A 19,647-nucleotide genomic window follows, 5' to 3' on the forward strand; every position below is an offset into this window, starting at 1 on the left:
GTTTGACTCCAAATTTTACGTAGTTTCGAAAACTCGACTTTTGTATAAAATTAATGTCGATTCCTCGTTTTGGCACAGACGTCCCTCAGCGCTATCCATAGCCACTTGTGCCTTCTCACCATGAATTCTTTAGTAAGTTTATCATTAAAAATATTAATAGAGTTTGAAGAAAAATTAAAATAAATAAATAAATTTGTAAACTATCACGTATATAAGTATAATAAAGAGATAAGACTAAAACATGGTGTAAAAATATTAAAACATAAATAAAAACTGAACGATTAATTAATTATTGTCTATTGATTCTGTTAATTATTACCGCGAAACCCGCGGTCTCTTAATCTATTTATTACAGAAATAATGTGATAATAATAGTAATTTTTCTATTTCAGATTTGGTTTATGTTTGCGGCCCTCGCCATTGTCGTAGTGCAATCCAAGCGGTTAGACCCCGGGCCACAAACATTTATCGAAAAGACACCAGCAGTGCAAAATCCTCAGAAGAGGTATGTCACAAAAGAAGTCGTAGTATACCTCACGCCAAGCCAAATTAAGGCGATTCAAGAAGGAAAAGGTTTTGTTAGTGCCGAGCCAGCGGATCAAGCTGAACCCGCCGAAGAAATTGAACCAGAGACTGAGGAGCAACAGCCAGAACAGGATGAACTTTTCGAATTAAGTCCTGAAGAGTTAGAACAATCCCAACCAGCTGAGGAGGAAGAGAATCAGGCTGAGCCTGCGGCACCAGTTGAAGAACCGACCTCGGAACAAATCGAAGATGACCCCGAGCTTGCTTGGATTTTCAGGCAAGATGATAAGAATTTCGTGCCTTCCCCCGAAGATCCTTACGCTTACTTGCGTTACTATCCCGAAACTGAAACACAAACTGAACAAGCTCAGCCTGAGTCGGAAGAGGAAGCTGAAGAGGAAACAGAAGAAGCTCAACCCGAGGCTCAACAAGAGCAACAGCAAAGATTCCGACTAGTTCCCTTCGAGTCTGCTACTGAGAGACCTGCCCCTAGTACGACCAAGGCGCCTCAAGAAGAACCAATCCGAGAACGTTGGCTGCGCTTGTTGGAGTTGAACCGTGCTCAATTGAGAAAACAACTGGGCTCACAGCAAACTACGACGACTACAACTACAGAGCAACCGAGACCTGACGGTGAGACTACCTTGAGCAGATTCCGATTCTCCGCAAGATATAACGACCAGAAACAAGCGATTGAAAACGAGGAACGCCGCAAAGTTCAGTTGGAAAGACAAAGGGCCAATATAAGAGCGGAAGGTCGTGGAAACCGAGCGCCTTTTATCATCCGCAAAGATGGGACTATTGCTAGGCAACGCCAGTCTGCTTCAATAAAGCGCGTTAAAGTTCCTACACCTGTCTTGGTCCCAATCCCGGAGCCATTTGAAGTGAAAGTTCCTCATCCGTTCCCCGTTCCACTGGAAATTTTCAGACCCCTTGCTAACCAATCAGGCAAACAAAAAAAAGGGGAAGCTAAGAAAGCCGCAGCTGCCGCTCGTATTGAAAACGAAAGACCAAGACCTACGACTACAAGAAGACCAACTACAACAACAACGACGACAACAACGACAACAACTGAGCGCCCCTCTGTGCAGGAGCGTCGCATAGCTTCTGATAACAGAAAGGAAGTTACAGTAGAAGTACCAACCCGCCAGAGAGGCCAGCCAGAGAGGATAACCATCATCCGACACATCTGGGACAAATAATTAATTAACGATTAATAGGTTATCTTTGTTGTTGTTTCTTTTTATAAAAATTGTCGTGTGTTTTATTGAATTTATGGTTGATACATGGTGATGTCTGTTATTTAATTATACGTTGTTTTTTCTATAAATATTTCTTTTATTCAGAAAAGTCCTGGTATTCCTCTTTTGCCTACTTGTTCACGTCACAAACAGCTATGCTTACTAATATAATGTACAACTTTTAACTAACTAGAACATTCTTCTTATAACTAAATTATAATAAAATACATAAAATTAGCAATAATAATTATCATAGATATTTTGCTATCTTATTCAAAAAGGCACACAAATAGCAAGAATTTAACTTTAAAAACTTTTTAATGACTTTTAAATTATATTGCTCTTCAAATCTTGTAGGAGTTTTTATGAAGTAATTTTAACTATTGGGCCATAATGGATGGAATATACTTAATAGATTCTAAAGCGTTGCAAACAATAAAATTTTGTGAGCCTAATTGTTTCGTAATTGATCTTGTTGTGGGTTTCTGAGACCAAAATCTCCGTTTAAAACATAGTGCTATCTCTGTATTTGTCAAAGATAATGACAGGGATGACGATATATTTTATACGGAGAATTTGGTTTCAAAAACACGCGGTTAAAGACTTGATATCAAAAACTGGCGCATCATTAGAAAGCTGTGACCACCCACATTAAAATTTTGAATGAATATTTGTATTCAATCAGGAAGTGATCGGTCATTCCAAAAACGTATTAATCTCAGTTATATAATTTTTATCATATACTAGCTTTTACCCGCGACTCCGTCCGCGCGGAATAAAAAAATAGAAAACGGGGTAAAAATTACCCTATATGCGTTTCCTGGTTCTAAGCTACCTGCCCACCAATTTTCAGTCAAATCGATTCAGCCGTTCTTGAGTTATAAATAGTGTAACTAACACGACCTTGTTTTATATATATAGATAATACGCCTATCACTACATTAGAAGTATTGTAACAACAGTTCATTGAGTTAATCCAAATTTTCGGCAGACACAAACATCGTTTTATATTCAACGCCCTATAAATTTGCATTAAGTATGAATAATTAAAACCATTTCCATTGGGTCAGTCTGTCATTATTGTGTTTTGAATTCGAAGATTTGTAGTTGTAGCAAAATTTACTACTAGTTGCCGGCTTCATTCGGGTGAATTAAATTTTTTAAGTAGTTAATTTTAATTAGCTTAATAAAAATATTTAAATGGGTTATGTTTAGGTCATATAATCTTGTTCGATGTACAAGTATGTCGAGTTCCACATGTACTTACTTCTTAACAATATGTTACATAATATGTAAGTATGTGTTCAGTAAAACACAACACTTCACTTTTAAAAACTGTTTATTTTTGATACACAACTATAACAAGACACTCCGAAATATAAAAAAAAACTTTAGGACAACACATAATTGTTAAAACATGAAAAAACACACACTAGAAGAAGTAATGAAAAAACAAAAGACAACTCAATTTAATCATAAATATTACATGGCGCCAATATGTGCCAGTGCTATTTAATACGCTAGTGGCGCCATCTATTAAACCCTGAACTGTAGTTAAGCAGTATGTGAATATTATGTTAGTTTATGTATAAAATAAATCTGTACATAACTAAAATTAGTGACATTACATTTAGATATTTTTTCTACACGTACTTAAGTAAAGAACAAATCATGTCAGAATAAGTAATTAAACATGATAGTAATAAATTAGATTTGTTTTGCCGACGACATTTTGTGAAAGTGATTGCATGTCTTTAACAATGTTTTTCATTCCGATCGTATCTATTTGATAATAGTTCATTGAATGCGATAAGAAAATTAAGTTACAAAGCAAAATAGTTAACTATATAATAATAATGAAAACAACAATGATATAACTCACGCCCATAACCCAGAGGAGTAAGCAGTGACCGTAATTGATACAGTTCTGGCAAATAAAAGTTTGGTTGAAATCATTTTGCTTTGTTTTGTTTAGAATTTAAACGAACAACATTCAAGAATCAAAGCTACTTAAATTTTGGGTAAGAGAGATCTCACAAAATAACCAACCATATTAGTAGTGATGACATTATAAGAATACAAATAACGTTAAGATCGTTAATGTTTTTTTTGTGCTGTTTCTGCATCTAATGTAAGAATCAACTGTGTCTAGATTTCACTCACTTTCGACGATTATTACCATGTAGGTGAATAGACTGAATAAAATGCGTATAAACTTGAGCGCTCACTTGTTATTTGATATTTTTTACATTTAAATGTTTCATCATATTCAGAGGTATCATATCAAAATATGTATTTGAATGAATAACATAAATTAAAATAATTAAAATTTTTAATTTACAAGTAACAGGGAAGAATACAAACACGTACAGTTTTGTGTAAAGCTTTAACAGTATATTCTTTAAGTATTGTCTCAAGCGGAACCAATTTATCATATCCAATTATTGTTAAGAAATCAAAAGCGTAGTTAAGTTAGCAGTAAAAATGCTTTCAAATGCAGTCGTGATATAGCCTAATTGCAGCACACTTAGGGACAATCAATTGCCAATACTGAAATAACACAGTGAGTAGAAACAACGTAGGTACTTAAGTGTCGTTAACTAAAACGATTAAAATAAAATAAAATGTCTGCTTCTATCTTATTTTAGTGGCTACAAAGTTTTGAAATCAAATATGTCTTTTATGTAAATTTTATTTTGGAATGGCAACAAATAATTTATGAAGTTACTCAATTCATTATCAAGTTATTAAGTCTTGTAACAGCAATCAATCTGTTTCAGTCATTAAACTCAAAAAAAAAAAAACATCAGTTAATTAATCGACAGACGGAGTGCATTTAATAATTGGCAGGTACGCAACACTCTTGTAATTATTAGATCGAATTCTTAAATTATGTAAGTACATATACTCAGTTGCCAAGCTCAGCCGACCGCGTACATAATTACTGTTGGCATAACATAATTTAATGTTGCTAGTGTGAATAATAATAGTTTTGTTTATTGCAACATATTCTTACAGTTGACCAATAGATTTTATGGTAAGTTTGCAGTATAAATGGGCTCGTTCGATTCTTTAATATCAAATTCTAACTTCCGTGATTGTTGAATGATAAGCGTCTAGACTTGATAATTTCGATCATTTTTGCATGTTAATAAATAAAATAAATAAAAATAAAATAACTTTATTGTTTAAAAAGAAGTCGGCTAAAAAAAACAAAAGCATGTTAATGGTGCTTTCGTGCGATTAAATTAGTTTAGATCGTCAACTTTATTGCTGTTAAATCCGTCATGACAATATCATACAAAAAATTATTAAATCTTACTAATTTATAAATATGAATGTTTAGATGGACGACGCGGACGAAGCCGCGAGTAACAGCTAGTTATTAATATATATTTTTTTAAGAGTTTTTTTTTTGCTTGGATTACATTAATAAAAACTTTAAAGTATATATGAGATATTATAAGTATAAAAACATTATAAAAATGTGCAAGAAGTCTAAAGGAATCGAATTTTTTTGTAGTTATCAACTTTGATCTGAAAAGGTATTTAATAAGGATGCTAATGACTTTAAATACTTAACGTTTTAAGGTAAGTGTATGTTAATAAAGAAATCAATAGTTTTCAATTCAACATTTTATTAATATCACAATTATACTGGGACGCAGCAATACACACTAAGTCACAATAATGCAAAATCAAATATTCATTCGATCATAAAAGTTACATTCAAACAGACACAGTCATTCAGTTCAATAGTAGACAGAATTTCTCCTCGAAACATCCAGAAGCATAACTAATGCCATTCATAATTTAATTTTCTCGTACAAATACACATCTAAATTTTTTTTACAAAATTTAATTTAATTTCAGGAATTCCTAAAAATGCTCTCACCGATTCACTGTATTACACCTATCTCAGGTACATAGCGTTGAAAATACAAAGCATTAATAACCACAAAAGCTTAAAACAATCGAAATATCAGTTCGTCAACTAGATCTTATTTTAATACAACGGATACAGGCAAGACGTTAACCTAAAATAATTTTAGATAGTGGAGATAGTCTCCACGGATATTATGCCCGTTGAAATATTTTAAATTAATTGTGGTTAGTTGTAGCCTTCGTATTTGTAACCTTCAGAGCTCTCTGCTGACACACCTTGGCCGTGTTCAGGGTAGTAATGTCCTTCAGACTGGGGCTGCTGGAGCTCAGCGTAGGCTTTCAAGCCTTCGGATCCTTCGTATCCACCCAATGATTCGTATCCTTCGTGCTCGAGACCTTGTTCATAGCCGCCGTGGCCGAGGTTGGCGTGATGCTCAGTGTCGAGCCTGTGGTCCTCGAGCACCAGACCGCCGCCGTGGTTGTGCTGTGCCTCAGGGTGAATCTGCTTCAAGTTTTGTTCGCTCGTTCCCTTTTCAAGAGGATGCTTCAGAAGATGACTGTGCTCTTTCTTTACGTACACGGGTACCGGGTGGAAGTGTTCAAATTTAATAGACTGGTGTGATTTAGCGTGCTCATGTTGTATCTGATGTGAATGCCCCGACTCCCCGATCAAAGCCTGATGATCGTACTTCTCTTCGACTTGAGGAATCTGCTCATGGATGAACCCAGGGTAGGCTGCGACCACAGCAAAGAAACCCAAGAAAATCTGAAAATAGAAATGAAAAATTTACAATTGCAACTTGCGTAACATGTCTCGAATAGATTATAATTGTCGGAAGTTTTCCAGCTAGTTTATTTAATAGTCGGCATGTAGATTTAACGATAGATATTGTAAAGACATTATCTGGAAACTTGTTTCGTAAAGTATAGCGTGAGGAAACTCCCATCTGAATGTTATGCAACTAAATAAACTTCCTACAATGAGCTGTAATTCCATAACTCAGGAACAGTAGTACTTATAGTGTCGTACGGTTCCATAAGCTTAGTGTATTATAAAGTTATTTAGTTAATTAGCAATATATTTAACACATTTTCGAGTAATCAAATAGAATCGATCAAAAGCACTATTGGTTTCTGGGGCACGATCACAACACAGTATTTACGCACATGATATTTCATTGTGGTATGTTCGCTCGGCTCACTCCACGAGAGGGTTGCAGGTAATGCCGGCGTTTGCAATTTGCATTGCTTTTATACTCGTTTTCACTTAGGCTACGGCCGTGTGTGAGTGCTCTGCTTGCAAGTTACGTCTTACCAATTGCTACATTGACGATGACAGTTTGTTCGTGCTTTGCTTAGAACAATAGATAGAAATTTGTCGAGGCAGAAAGATGTATGGAAAAAGTTACCGATCGAACACATAAGTGTGTTTTATTCATATGTTATTATGCACTGTCTGAAACGGTGACAATTTTAATTGTTCCGTAAGCGGCGGTGCTGCGGTGCATTGATCTCGATTTGCATGCAATAGCGGCTGTTACGCGTCCGTCCCATTTTATGAATGTGGTATATTTCTCACAAACTTTTTATAATGAATTTATAACAGCGAGTAAACTTTACTTGCGATACTGAGCTGTTTGTTATCTGGTTTTACGATACGATTTCCAATCAACTCTTATCGATGTTTTTCAAGTACCTATCAAAAGTTTCTTAAGGTTCTGTAGGTTTTGAGTACAGCAGGGACAGATTTTTTTTCATTACTTGGTTTATATTTGAAGTTATATCATTTAGATGTGTGCTGGTTAATCCTAACTCTATGTACCGTTCCATGTATTCTTACTCACTCACCTAAGTGTGCAATCGCATCAAAAATTCAAATAGATATATTCTTATTGTTTGTAGACCACCTGGCTCTAACTTCTAGCCATCAATTGATCACCTTTCAAAATATATGATCCGGTTAACCGACTTTGGGTAAAAATAGCCCTTAAAAATAAAATGAGGTCAATTTGATATTTTTGTTTGAAATGCTCTTGTTACTTATAGCTGGTACGGGGAAAGCTCAAGTATTGCGAAAACATTTAATATCGCAGAATTTATCTACGACTAGCTATCGTCTGCAACTAAGTCCGCGTGAAATTTAAAAAAAAAGTTAATTTGTAGCCTATGTATTCTTCCAGACTGTGATCTATACAAAATTTCATCGAGACCCACGCAGTCGTTATGGAGAAATCTTGTAACAATCATCCATCCATCTAAACATCGGATGTACATATCTCCGAAGCGCCTCGAGGGGTCTTGCCGATGTTTGTTTTATTTAATCCGCCCGAACGGAGTTGCGGACGACAGCTAGTAATTATTAAATTTCTTTATTTTATACTTAAGTGTGAATTTTTGTAGCATTAGTGTTGAAATTGTTTACAAATAGTTACGTGGGAACATACGTTGTGACCTAACAACAGTGCAGTAATGATCGACTGTGATGGCATAATGAACCCACTAACTACTAGCGAAATCCTAACATGTCGGTAATAACTTCCTTTACTTGCATTACATTATAATATATCGAGGATTCATTCAAATGTAACATAAATTATATGATTACGCTTTAACCTAAGAAAAATATATATTACACTATTTGCAGACCGCACGGAATAAAAAACTTAATGTAGCCTATGTGTTCTACCAGAATATGTTCTACATCCATGCCAAATTTTATCCAGATCCGTTGAGCCGTTCTGGAGATACTTTCTAATAAACATCCATCCATGCATCCATATATACATCTAAACTTACGCATTTATAATATTAGTAAAATAATTTATAAGTGGACAGGCAATAACCTTCAATATTTATAAATAATAACGATAAGTATCCGTATTATTAAAAAAAACAAGGACCTCTTGCCTGTATGACAATGCGGGTAATATGAATCGAATGAAAAGTATGAAGATAAATGACGATTGCGAAAAGGCAGCATGTGTAGACTCAAGCTAAATTCCCATTGGTGGAAATCAGAATGACGTCATAGATGTATCAAGTCGAACAGTTAATTATATGTCGATATTTATGAATTTCCACTAAATGTACTTTATATTACATTAGTAATGTAATAGTCGTTATTAATCAAAAATTTACTTTAGAAATTTCAGTAATACACCAAGTAAATTAACTCAATAAAGTGAGCTGTCGCGTAACAACTTTGATCCAACTCTACCGTTAATTGTGTCTCTAACTTACATAACGCCTGAATGTACTATTTAAATTAAAGTAACAGGCAACTATGAAGTAATTCTAAGGACAGCGAAGCGATAAAATATATTTTATATCACCAGCAAATTTTAATTAATAATAATACTACAATTCTTGTTTATAAAAAAAGAAAGCTCATTATAACGTCAATCATCACACGATACGAATAAAAGATTAACATTACTCTAAAAATTAAAAAATGTGGATAAATAGATATAATCCAATTTGTTGTTACTCGTCATGTCTTAGTGCCGAGAAATTTTCGCGGAAATTGGAACGACAGACATAAATCACACTAATACTCATAATAAAAATAACAACGTAAGAAAGATCTGGAAGTTAGGTAGAGTTCGCTTACATAACTGTGTGTTTCCATATCTAAACACATGGATAAAATTCTCACCTATCTTGTTCTCTTCAAAAAACAGAGACAACAATATGGTTTAATAAAAGTGGTAATGGAATCACACTGTGAGTCAATTAAATTAAATAACAACTCATGACTGAGTTGTTGATACTAGTTTAGTGGTTAACATCCGAGGAAGCAGGTATGAAAGAGAAATTTAAGGTCATAGGTTCGAATCTAAAGTTTTACTATTACTTTCTAAAGCGTAATGTGCTTTCCATGCAATATATTAAGTAGGAACGATTTTTTTACTTTACTAATATAACAATTTGCCATTCAACCATCACCCACAAAAAAGACCAATAAAATAATTTTGAGGATGATATCAAATCCTGTTATAATTTTGATGTATATAAATTGTTTAAGAATATTAATTAATTCAATATCTCAGTGAAAGGTAAAAATTAAAGCCGCCGGAATCTCTGCCATGTTTCTCTGCTCCACTTACTCGCTTCTCATGCCGATCGCGTATCTCGCATTGGGACATTCGATGTTGTTACAATCTGTATAAATTCATCGTACATCCGGATACAGTTAGAAACACTTTCATGTTTTCTACAAATATTCGAATTAAGGATTTAGATCACATCATATGGTAATAGTGATGCATAGCGATAGTCATAGGTGAATAAACACAGGATTTTTCAAAGTACAACGTCAAAGATAAACTAACATTTATGAGATAACCCGGTATATGTTCATTATAATATCTCATAGTTATTATTTATAGCTTACGATGACAGTAATTATTAACAACTAGCTTTTACCCGCGACTCCGTCCACGCGGAATAAAAAATAGAAAACGGGGTAAAAATTATCCTATGTCCGTTTCCTGGTTCTAAGCTACCTGCCCACCAATTTTCAGTCAAATCGATTCAGCCGTTCTTGAGTTATAAATAGTGTTACTAACACGACTTTCTTTTATATATAACTAGCTTTTATCCGCGACTCCGTCCACGCGGAATAAAAAATAGAATACGGGGTAAAAATTATCCTATGTCCGTTTCCTGGTTCTAAGCTACCTGCCCACCGATTTTCAGTCAAATCGATTCAGCCGTTCTTGAGTTATAAATAGTGTAACTAACACGATTTCTTTTATATATATAAGATAGATATATATAAAAGAAAGTCGTGTTAGTTATATTATATAGATAAAGAACGACTCCTGATCGATAAGTAATAGCAAATCCTCTTAGATCAATATACGAAATTTTGCTATCAAAGCCATTCCTACATGAAAAAAAACAGATACAGTATATTATTTCTAAGCTCCGACTACGTAAAAAAATGTTATTAATATTGTTTGTTTGCCGTCTATGTTACCGATCAGTCATTTCCGTTTCAAAAATTCGTAATTTTAAAATTGATGCCATCCTGTTGTACTAAATTATTATTAATTGAATAAATTGTAAGGTTTAATGTTTAAGCTTTCTTATATTATGAAAACTATTTAACATAATGACGAAAAATTATATTTGAATAAAACTTTTTCAACATGATTGTCAAGTCTTCGGTAGTATAGTGGTCAGTATCCCCGCCTGTCACGCGGGAGACCGGGGTTCGATTCCCCGCCGGAGAGACTTTTTGTTAGAAAAAAATTTGCTTATTAGTTGTGTAAAATGTCTGTTAATGAATGTCAGTTTATTGTATTCAGTATAATAATAATTTTTCGCTAAAACAATACTAATGTGATATCAGATTTTTAGACATAACATCTTAAAATTATATGTATCCTTTTCAATACGGCTTTCTTGTCTGCAATATCCATTTGGCACAATGTTTCAAATTAATTTCATGATTAAACCAAGAATAAACTTTAAGAGGTAAATTTTTTCATAAGTATAAAACTGTTGTCTGTTTTAGTATTGCCAGTCTCATAAAAACGAAATAGTCTTTGTCTATATTATAAATTACTCTTATTAAAATCTCAAGTTATAAATAGAAGTTAAAACAGTTTAATTTTGTCTTATATTTTGTTTGAATTTGTTTTAACTTTGTAAAATGTGTGTGGATGGATGTATGCTTCACTTGTCTTTGCTTAGTCCCTCTTGAGAAAGTTGACGTTAACCAATCAAAACACAGTATGGCGCTCAGTTTGTATTTTTTCCGTTAGCATTTGAACACTAATCGGTTGTAAAGTTTATAGATGTTGTTACCGTTTGACATAGGTAATTGACGATAGTGTTCGTAAAGAAGAATAAAGTTATTTAATTTAGTTATATTACGTTATAATTTATCTTTAAAGACAAAAAGGTAATTTGTGTGTTTAAATCTGTTAAACAGTAGTGAAGTGAAGATGGTTGCCATAACTGAAGATGTTCGGAATCTCTTGTAAGTGTTTTAAAATTTCTCGTTATAATTTAAATTGAACAACATTATACGTGCCGTACCTTAAAGAACCCTGTAAAGCTATTCAAGTGATGTTCTCGTGTTTAAAAACTTTATTTTAAACTGCCAAAACTTATGTTCAGGGTGCGGCTTAGTGGTGAAAAGCCACAAAAGTCCTTTATTTAGTTTTAATGTTTTGCTCTATTTACTAGTGAAGCCTTGAAATAAATAATGTAATAATAAAATTTTAGCAATGAGGTTCTGCAAGAAATATCACAAAATATATACCATATGATGGAAGAGTTGTGGACCAATTGGTCACATTTGGGAGTTGATAATGCAATTAAAATCAGCAATATCACTAAACTAGTGCAAATAGAAAAGGATCTTCATCGTGAAGTTATCTTGGAGACTCAGCAAAAATTCAAAACTATGCAGAGTCAAATTGATAGTAAGTAAAGAAAATCGAGATATTACAAGTTTATTAAAAATACTCTGTAATGTTTGTGACATACATCACATTTGTAAAAAGTATTTTTTAATATATTTTGTGTATAATTCACACCGGTGGTTATTTAAATATATACCACAACATAATAACTCTATTGTTTTAATGTAATAGATATATTTTTAATTCCACAGAACTAAAAGAAGAAACTGAGGAACTCAGTAGATGTCTTTCAGTAGATATAACAATAATGGACTTTAAAGAGGATATGTTGTTGTTTGATTATAAGAAAGAACTTGAAAACCAAATTGCTGGGTAAGTTGTTAGTATATTGAATGATGCTTAAAAAAATCTTAACTTTCATAGTTTTTTCAATTTAGACTATTAGATGTTTTTGTGTTTAATATACTAAGTGCTAAGCTAAAAGTCTTTAAAAATACATGTAATTGTTTTAGCTCAGTATTTCATAAAAGTAATTTCATTATAAAATTATAAGAAAATTGTATAAATTAAAACAATCCAGGTATAGGGAACAAGTACTTCAACGGCGAATGAAAATGGAGAGACTGCTTGAGTGGCAGAAGGATATTGGAGAGAAGCTCGGCACTACTATCTATGAGCTTCAAGATGTACCATTACCATCTGAAGAGGAATTGGATAAATTAAAAAATCACCTGGAGGTGCTACAGGCAGAACGGGATAAAAGGGTAGAAATATTCTTGAATACCCAAGTGGAAATAAAGGACATTATGGGTAAGTTTACATGGATGAGAAATTGTATTGGTTATTTTAATATTTTGGTGGCTCAAGGTCATCTGCCTTAGTTCTAAGGGCTCGATTTCCACAACTCCACGACTGGCGCATATTTTGCGTGTTAGCAGGATCTGGATTCACTCCAGGCAACCCATCTCCAAAGAATCCCAGCAACCCCTTGATGTTGTCGGTGATCTTTGGGAGAGTTCTCAGTGATCCGAGATGTTTTACCCTGTATTCATACACTGCTGGGCAGTCATCTGCCTTTCCCACCACATCCATTTAAGTTCCGCTATACTTACATTGCTGTAGCTGTGCAGCAACTCATGCAATTTATGAGCCTCCAAGATGTTTGAATAACACATATATGTTGACACTTGATACTTATGACATATCGCCTCTTTACAAGAACAACGTGATATTTTTAAAACCACAACTTTACAGGAGAGCAATTTCAAACATTTAAGCTTTGATAAATTAATTTTACACATTAATCACCGCAACAATTTTATTATTTTCCGACGGTAAAATTATCAATATTTTAGAATTTATCAACATTTAATTGTTAAAAATTGCTCTCCTCTAATGTTGTGGTTTAAAAATATCACGTTGTTCTTGTAAAGTGCCGATATGTTTTAAACTAAAATATAAAGTATATTATTGGCATACTTGTATCAGAGTTTATTGTATTTTAGTAACTATTTTTTTACTACTACTAACTAAGTATCACAATAGAAAATGTATTGTAAATTAAAAAAAGTTATCTTAATATAAATATGGTATGGTTCAAATAACATTTTAAATTTTATATTTCAGAAAAGTTACATATAAAACCACAAAATAAATTTGAACAATTAGTGGTGTCATCATTGTCGGTGGACTTTAAGGTTACAGACCTTAACATGGACAGACTTGCCAAGTTGCAACAGGATCTACAGGATAAATATCAACAGACAAATAATAGGGTAAGTATTAATTGTAGGAACAACAATATAATTCACTCATTCACATTAATTGTATGGCTTATTGGTTCCTCGATAAATAGGCGGCTTGTTTGTTTGCTACTTTGTACTATAAAAATATCTTTACTATATTACTAACTAGCTTTTACCCGCGACTCCGTCCGCGCGGAATAAAAAATAGAAAACGGGGTAAAAATTATCCTATGTCCTTTTCCTGGTTCTAAGCTACCTGCCCACCAATTTTCAGTCAAATCGATTCAGCCGTTCTTGAGTTATAAATAGTCTAACTAACACGACTTTCTTTTATATATATAGATATATAGATGAGGTTAATATAACTCATTCTAGTAGTCAAGGACTTTAAAAACATATACATCAATCTGTATTCAAACAAACAATTATTATCCAGGTGTTAGAGTTGCGGGAACGTTTAGCAAAACTTTGGGATTGTCTGGAAGAGGATCATATATACAGAGAGAATTTCTTACAAGCACACATTGGTTGCAACCCTGATACTGAGAATGCTTTAAAGGAGGAGATTAGGAGGTGCGATCAAATTAAAAGGCAGAAAATACAGGTAAAAAAAATACAGTCGAATTGATAGCCTCCTTTTTGAAGTCGGCTAAAAATATAGACATTAGTATTTACTTGTTTTTCTGTCATGTATTTTTGTTTTCTGTACTTTTTTTTTTTTAATAAAAAAAGTTTCTTATTAATGAGAATTAAAAAATAGTTCTTTGTCTCCTGCTCAAGGTTATTGTTAATTCATGTAATTTGTTAATACAAGAAGCAGAAATTACTTAAAATTATTTAAACACTTAAATTAATTTCACAATGTTTGCACTACAATTTAGTACAAATTGTAGTGCAATTTGCACTTATATTTATTAATTTTTCTTCTATCCATTACTTTGCGTATATTAAAAAAAAATCTTATTTTTTTAGGTATTTGTGGCAAATGTAAGGACTAAAATTAAGCTGATGTGGGACAATTTAATGTACTCGACGAAAGAACGCGAGGAATTCGTTCATTACTACCAGGACACATTCACTGAAGATGTTCTCACTTTACATGAGTTATATTTGGAAAAACTCACCAAACACTATAATGAACAAAGGTAACCTTTACAAATTTTATAAATTTAGTAATAACATGGTATTTTGCATTGATGTTTATTTTATATTCTTAGACTTAGATACAGTCTTAACATCCCTTGAGATATAAACGTGTCTCTCTTTTCTTCTAAATAAAAAGTTGCGTTATAAAGCTGAGAATATAAGATTTTTTTTTTAATTAGGGAAATCTTTGATTTGGTGGCGACGCGCAAGAATCTGTGGTGTAAGATGACGGAGCTGGAGGCGCGCGCCACTGAGCCAGGCAGATACCACAACCGCGGAGGACAGCTGCTCAAGGAGGAGAAGGAGAGGAAAGCTATCGCCAGCAATGTAAGCACTTTCATATTGTCCATTTAACACATTTATATAATCATCTACATATCTATACATCTATATGTATTCATAAAATTGGATTGTCTGTATGTAAATCTAAAAAAAATGTATTTAGTACACATTATCTGTTTGCGTAGTTTATAACGAAAAACTAATTTTCAAAATTTTTGAGTAATCTCCGGAACGGCTGGACCAATTTTTGATGGGATTTTGACAGGAAGATAGCTGAGGCACAATTATAGTTGTTTTTTTTAAATTTTCTGATGAAGTAGGCGGCCACTTGTCTTTATCTATATTTGCACAATTTGTCCTGTTGATATATTAGTATAAGCATTTGTAATATTGTTTTCAGCTTCCTAAAATAGAGGCTCAAATACGGGAGTTGGTTACGGCTTATCAAGATAGAACTGGCAATATATTTACAGTGGACGGCAAACCACTACTTCAGCTGATGCTGGACGATTGGGAAGACAGGAAAGCAGTAAGTATACTTTGTTAAAGTCGCTATACAATACACAGTGATTGGTCTACAATCTTGTAATATTATTCAATATGAAACTAGTAAAGGTACCATTGATATGTTAAATCCCATTATGATTTTCATACACAAAAGTGAACTTGCATTGTAAGGCGGTACCACTTGATTTGTTTAAATACCATCATGTCGTAGATACTTGTATAAGAATTATTTAATGTTACATTTTGTTATTTAGCCAATTCATATATGAATTTTAACAAGCTTGTGCGTATTATATAATAAATTATATAATAGATTAAAATCATTGCTTATCCAGAAAGCTCTGTATAGCTATGAAGAATTTTTTGATTAAAAAAAACATATATATATGTAAATTAATCGTGCTTATTTTTAATCAATTCATTTTATATAAATAATTTCTTGGTTTGGGATTTTGTTATTATAAGATTTGTAGTTGTAATTGTAATTATTTGTTTTGTAGGAGCGTCACAACAAGCTGTCAGCGCGCAAGCAGGCGCTGACTCCGTCCACTCCGTCCATGTTCCGTTCACTGGCCACCTCACCGCTCGGGAAACGCAACCGCACCGCCGCCGGACTCGCATCCACTGCTGAGAAGAACAGGTTGGATATTTACTATCAACTCATGACATTAATAAAATGTATTAAGTGATTAATTTACTCGTTTACAGTGACATTGTCCGCCCGGAATTAAAAAAATAATATATATTCTACATACTATGTTCTACATCTATGCCATATTACTGCAAGATTATTATAGATACCGTTTTCTAGATACCTTATAGCAAACGTCCACCTATGTTTATAAACTTTCTCATTTATAATATTAGTATGATATTACTTTTTTAGAACAAAAACTCAAAAGTTTCAATTAATACTTATAAAGTGATTAAATTTTTAAATATTTTTTTATAATTTTTGTTACACTGGGGCCTTGTTTGAGGGCGAAGGGCACAAACGGGAAACAAAAGGTATTTGAACCCATGACCTGCAGATTACAGTACTTTGCAATGCTTATTAAGAATCATATATTAGTCGCTATTATGTGGATTTAATATGTATTTTTTAATTTGAAGGTTGCCTGTAAAGCGTCAGTTGGTAACCGGTAGTGCTAACAAGGCGGTCTCGAACGCACACAACATGTCTGCCCTGAAGAGAACTGCTATGTCCACTATTAAAAGGTAAGTTATGGATAATTTTAATATTATTGTCACTATTAAAAAAATCTTAAAAAACATATTTTTCATTATATTTTCAAAAATAATTTGTTACAGGCGTATAAGCGGTCGCTTGGTCGCCAAAGCTGGCGGAGATGCGAAGGCAAATCAAGTGAAGAGAATGCTTGACTACGGCGTCGACTCCAAGACACCGAGAATTGCAGTCAACAGTAATATACTTAAACACAAGCGAACGGTAATAACATACACAATATTTTTTGGCACAGAACTACTTAAGACTGCCTTTTGTGTAAATCCTGTTGTACTTTCTTTTTTTTTTGTAACTCCATGATAGTGCACAATAAAGTATATTTGTATTTGTATTTAAGACCCATATAAAATTTCTGATGAAATAGGACATTTTTAGTTCCCACTTTCACTATAATCGACACTACCTTCATCCAACACCTTTATATCAACCACCACACTTTACATATTCAATATATCTTTTCATGTTTAAAATTCTCTTTTTCATCATCATCTTGACCTTGTTCCACTTACATAGGGTCGGTGCACCAGGTTTCCGTCCTCCAAGTGAACCTGTCTGCCGTCACCTCCATTGTCACCCCCTTCTTGATCATGTCACCTTTCACGCAATGGATTGATTGGATCTCTTCCCAGGTCTACCTCTACCGGTGTACCTCCACAATCATACTTAATGTTTTCTTTGCCACATGCTATTCTTCCCTCATAACATGCCCATACCACGCTAACCTTTTACTTCTCAATTTTTCTACTACCGGTGATACTTTTAGGCTTCCTTTAATATACTCATTTCGTATCCTATCCACTCTTAATTTAAAATAAAAATAAATTTAATTTAATTTAAAATTCTCTTTTTGACATGAGTATTATTATCACGAAAATTTATTGTGGCTATTTAAAAAGACATTCTGTATCATCGCTTCTAGTCACATGGCCGCCGCAGCAATGGAGGACGTTCTAACATCAGCTTGCAGGAGGAAGACAACACTCTGAACAAAGTCAAGAACCCACTTTCTGAAACTACACTTCTCACTACATATACAGATTTCAAGGTAAGTTTTTTAGCACAACAAAACGTTCATAACGCCAAAAGTACAATACAGCGTTTCAATCTTTTTAGCGGCTAACTTTGCGCAGTTCTCAGCCAAGATGTTTGAAATGTGTTATACTAGTGTTTAGATAAATTTGCAAAACTCGAGTACATATCTCTTTAATTCTAAGTAATAACTCGAGTACATATCTCTTTAATTCTAAGTAATTTATGATTATTACACAGGCAAACAGTTCATCTTGTAGAAAAGAAAAAGCATTTCAAAGCATACCTTAATTTTAAAATACGTCAAAAATCTAAAATGAACATATTTAAAGAAAAAACTACAAGGTATTGAAAATATTCTCAATCTTATATATGTAACTGTTCTTAACAATTTCTCAAATCTTCCAGAATAAGTAGTAATGAAATTTTTATGCTTTTTTTCCAGGAATGCATTGATGAGAACAAAATCAGTCGTAGCTCAATGGCTGTTAGAGATCAAGATCAAGTATCCAACGTACGTATCGAAGTATTTGATACCCCAAAAAGAACTCCTCGAAGGATTGTACAAACTCCTAAGATGGAGAAAGAAAACATCTACCATCATAATAAAGTTCCCAACATAATGTGTACACCGCAACGACTGACCAGATCAAAATCCATCTCGAAGTTAAACAACGATGGCTTTGCAACACCTCAGCCTTTGAGTGCTAAGAAAGATTACCTCAGACAAAACCCTGTCACACCTCTTTCAGTTAAAAACACACCCAATAATGTGAGAAGGTCAAAGTCACAGACGCATATGGCCAGAGCGAAAGATCTTCCTCCGTTACTGTAAACTATGGCTGGACCATTTCTATAAGTGTTTGACTAAAATAATAAAGCACTGAAATACAAAGGAAATGTTGGATATTTTCACAAGTTACTGAAAAATATTATAAAATTTTAATGTCCATTGAAGTTTCTACACTCTACATATTTTATTTCTACAGTGTGAGGTACTTTCTTGTCTATTGTACGTGAAAACTTGATATAGCGAAAGAAATGGGTTATTTATGAGAAATAATTCTCGTATTTTGGCGAATAAATAAATATTTACATTAATCGCATCATGTCACATATTAAAGGGTTTCCTCATTGTGAGAAAACATAACAGAAGTTTCTTTAGAAGTTATGATGATTTAACATATATTACTAATTTGAGATTATTTCGTATTTTATTATAAAAGAATTGTACATAAATACAGAAATCTTGAACTAATTCCATTCAATTAAGATGTTTTTGATTTGATTAAAAATTAAAATGTTTCCCAATAAGTTTCTTACAAATTTTAGATTTTTTTTTTTTTGATAAAATCTGCTCTTTAAATTTTAGTTGATTTTTTAAAGTCTGTAGTTTTAATAGATAACAAAAATAAAACTAAATAGGACTTGAAGTACATGTTTTTACGGCAATCTGTTTGAAAGTAAGTTGTATTAAAATTGTGAAAATAGATCTGCTTTAATTGCATTTGGTTTGTTGAAGTAAAAGGTTTAGAAAGATCTTTTAGCTGTATGTAAAAGCTCATAAAATCGGTTTATAATTTTATTTTAAAGATTTGCTTTTCTAACCCACCACATTTAGATTATTACGTATTAATAATTAGTTTTATAGTTTTTCTTAAGTA

The 19,647-nt window shown here is 33.0% G+C and overlaps 3 protein-coding genes and 1 non-coding gene across 4 annotated transcripts; 3 read left to right on the forward strand and 1 right to left on the reverse strand.

Moving 5' to 3' along the window:
* Positions 1-37: 37 nt before the first annotated feature.
* Positions 38-1,855, forward strand: LOC106719863 (uncharacterized protein DDB_G0286299). Its single transcript, XM_014514331.2, has 2 exons — positions 38-132; positions 393-1,855. The coding sequence occupies exons 1-2, from the start codon at positions 121-123 to the stop codon at positions 1,725-1,727; spliced, it is 1,347 nt and encodes a 448-aa protein (XP_014369817.2). The 5' UTR covers positions 38-120; the 3' UTR covers positions 1,728-1,855.
* A 3,532-nt stretch (positions 1,856-5,387) lies between these two features.
* LOC106719913 lies at positions 5,388-6,876 on the reverse strand. Its single transcript, XM_014514397.2, has 2 exons — positions 6,819-6,876; positions 5,388-6,417 (listed from the first exon to the last, which is right to left on the reverse strand). Exons 1-2 carry the CDS (start codon positions 6,828-6,830, stop codon positions 5,878-5,880), a joined length of 552 nt encoding a protein of 183 aa, XP_014369883.2. The 5' UTR covers positions 6,831-6,876; the 3' UTR covers positions 5,388-5,877.
* Positions 6,877-10,816: 3,940 nt separating this feature from the next.
* Trnad-guc lies at positions 10,817-10,888 on the forward strand. Its single transcript has one exon. It is a non-coding gene; the product is annotated as a tRNA-Asp (tRNA).
* A 565-nt stretch (positions 10,889-11,453) lies between these two features.
* On the forward strand, positions 11,454-18,990 carry LOC106719887 (protein regulator of cytokinesis 1). The gene is made up of 14 exons (XM_045680914.1): positions 11,454-11,640; positions 11,889-12,088; positions 12,280-12,400; positions 12,609-12,838; positions 13,655-13,803; positions 14,210-14,377; positions 14,746-14,918; positions 15,099-15,246; positions 15,602-15,730; positions 16,209-16,348; positions 16,822-16,926; positions 17,020-17,158; positions 17,874-17,999; positions 18,429-18,990. The coding sequence occupies exons 1-14, from the start codon at positions 11,606-11,608 to the stop codon at positions 18,816-18,818; spliced, it is 2,253 nt and encodes a 750-aa protein (XP_045536870.1). The 5' UTR covers positions 11,454-11,605; the 3' UTR covers positions 18,819-18,990.
* Positions 18,991-19,647: the final 657 nt, after the last annotated feature.

Source organism: Papilio machaon, chromosome 14, assembly GCF_912999745.1.
Source record: "Papilio machaon chromosome 14, ilPapMach1.1, whole genome shotgun sequence".
Taxonomy (NCBI): domain Eukaryota; kingdom Metazoa; phylum Arthropoda; class Insecta; order Lepidoptera; family Papilionidae; genus Papilio; species Papilio machaon.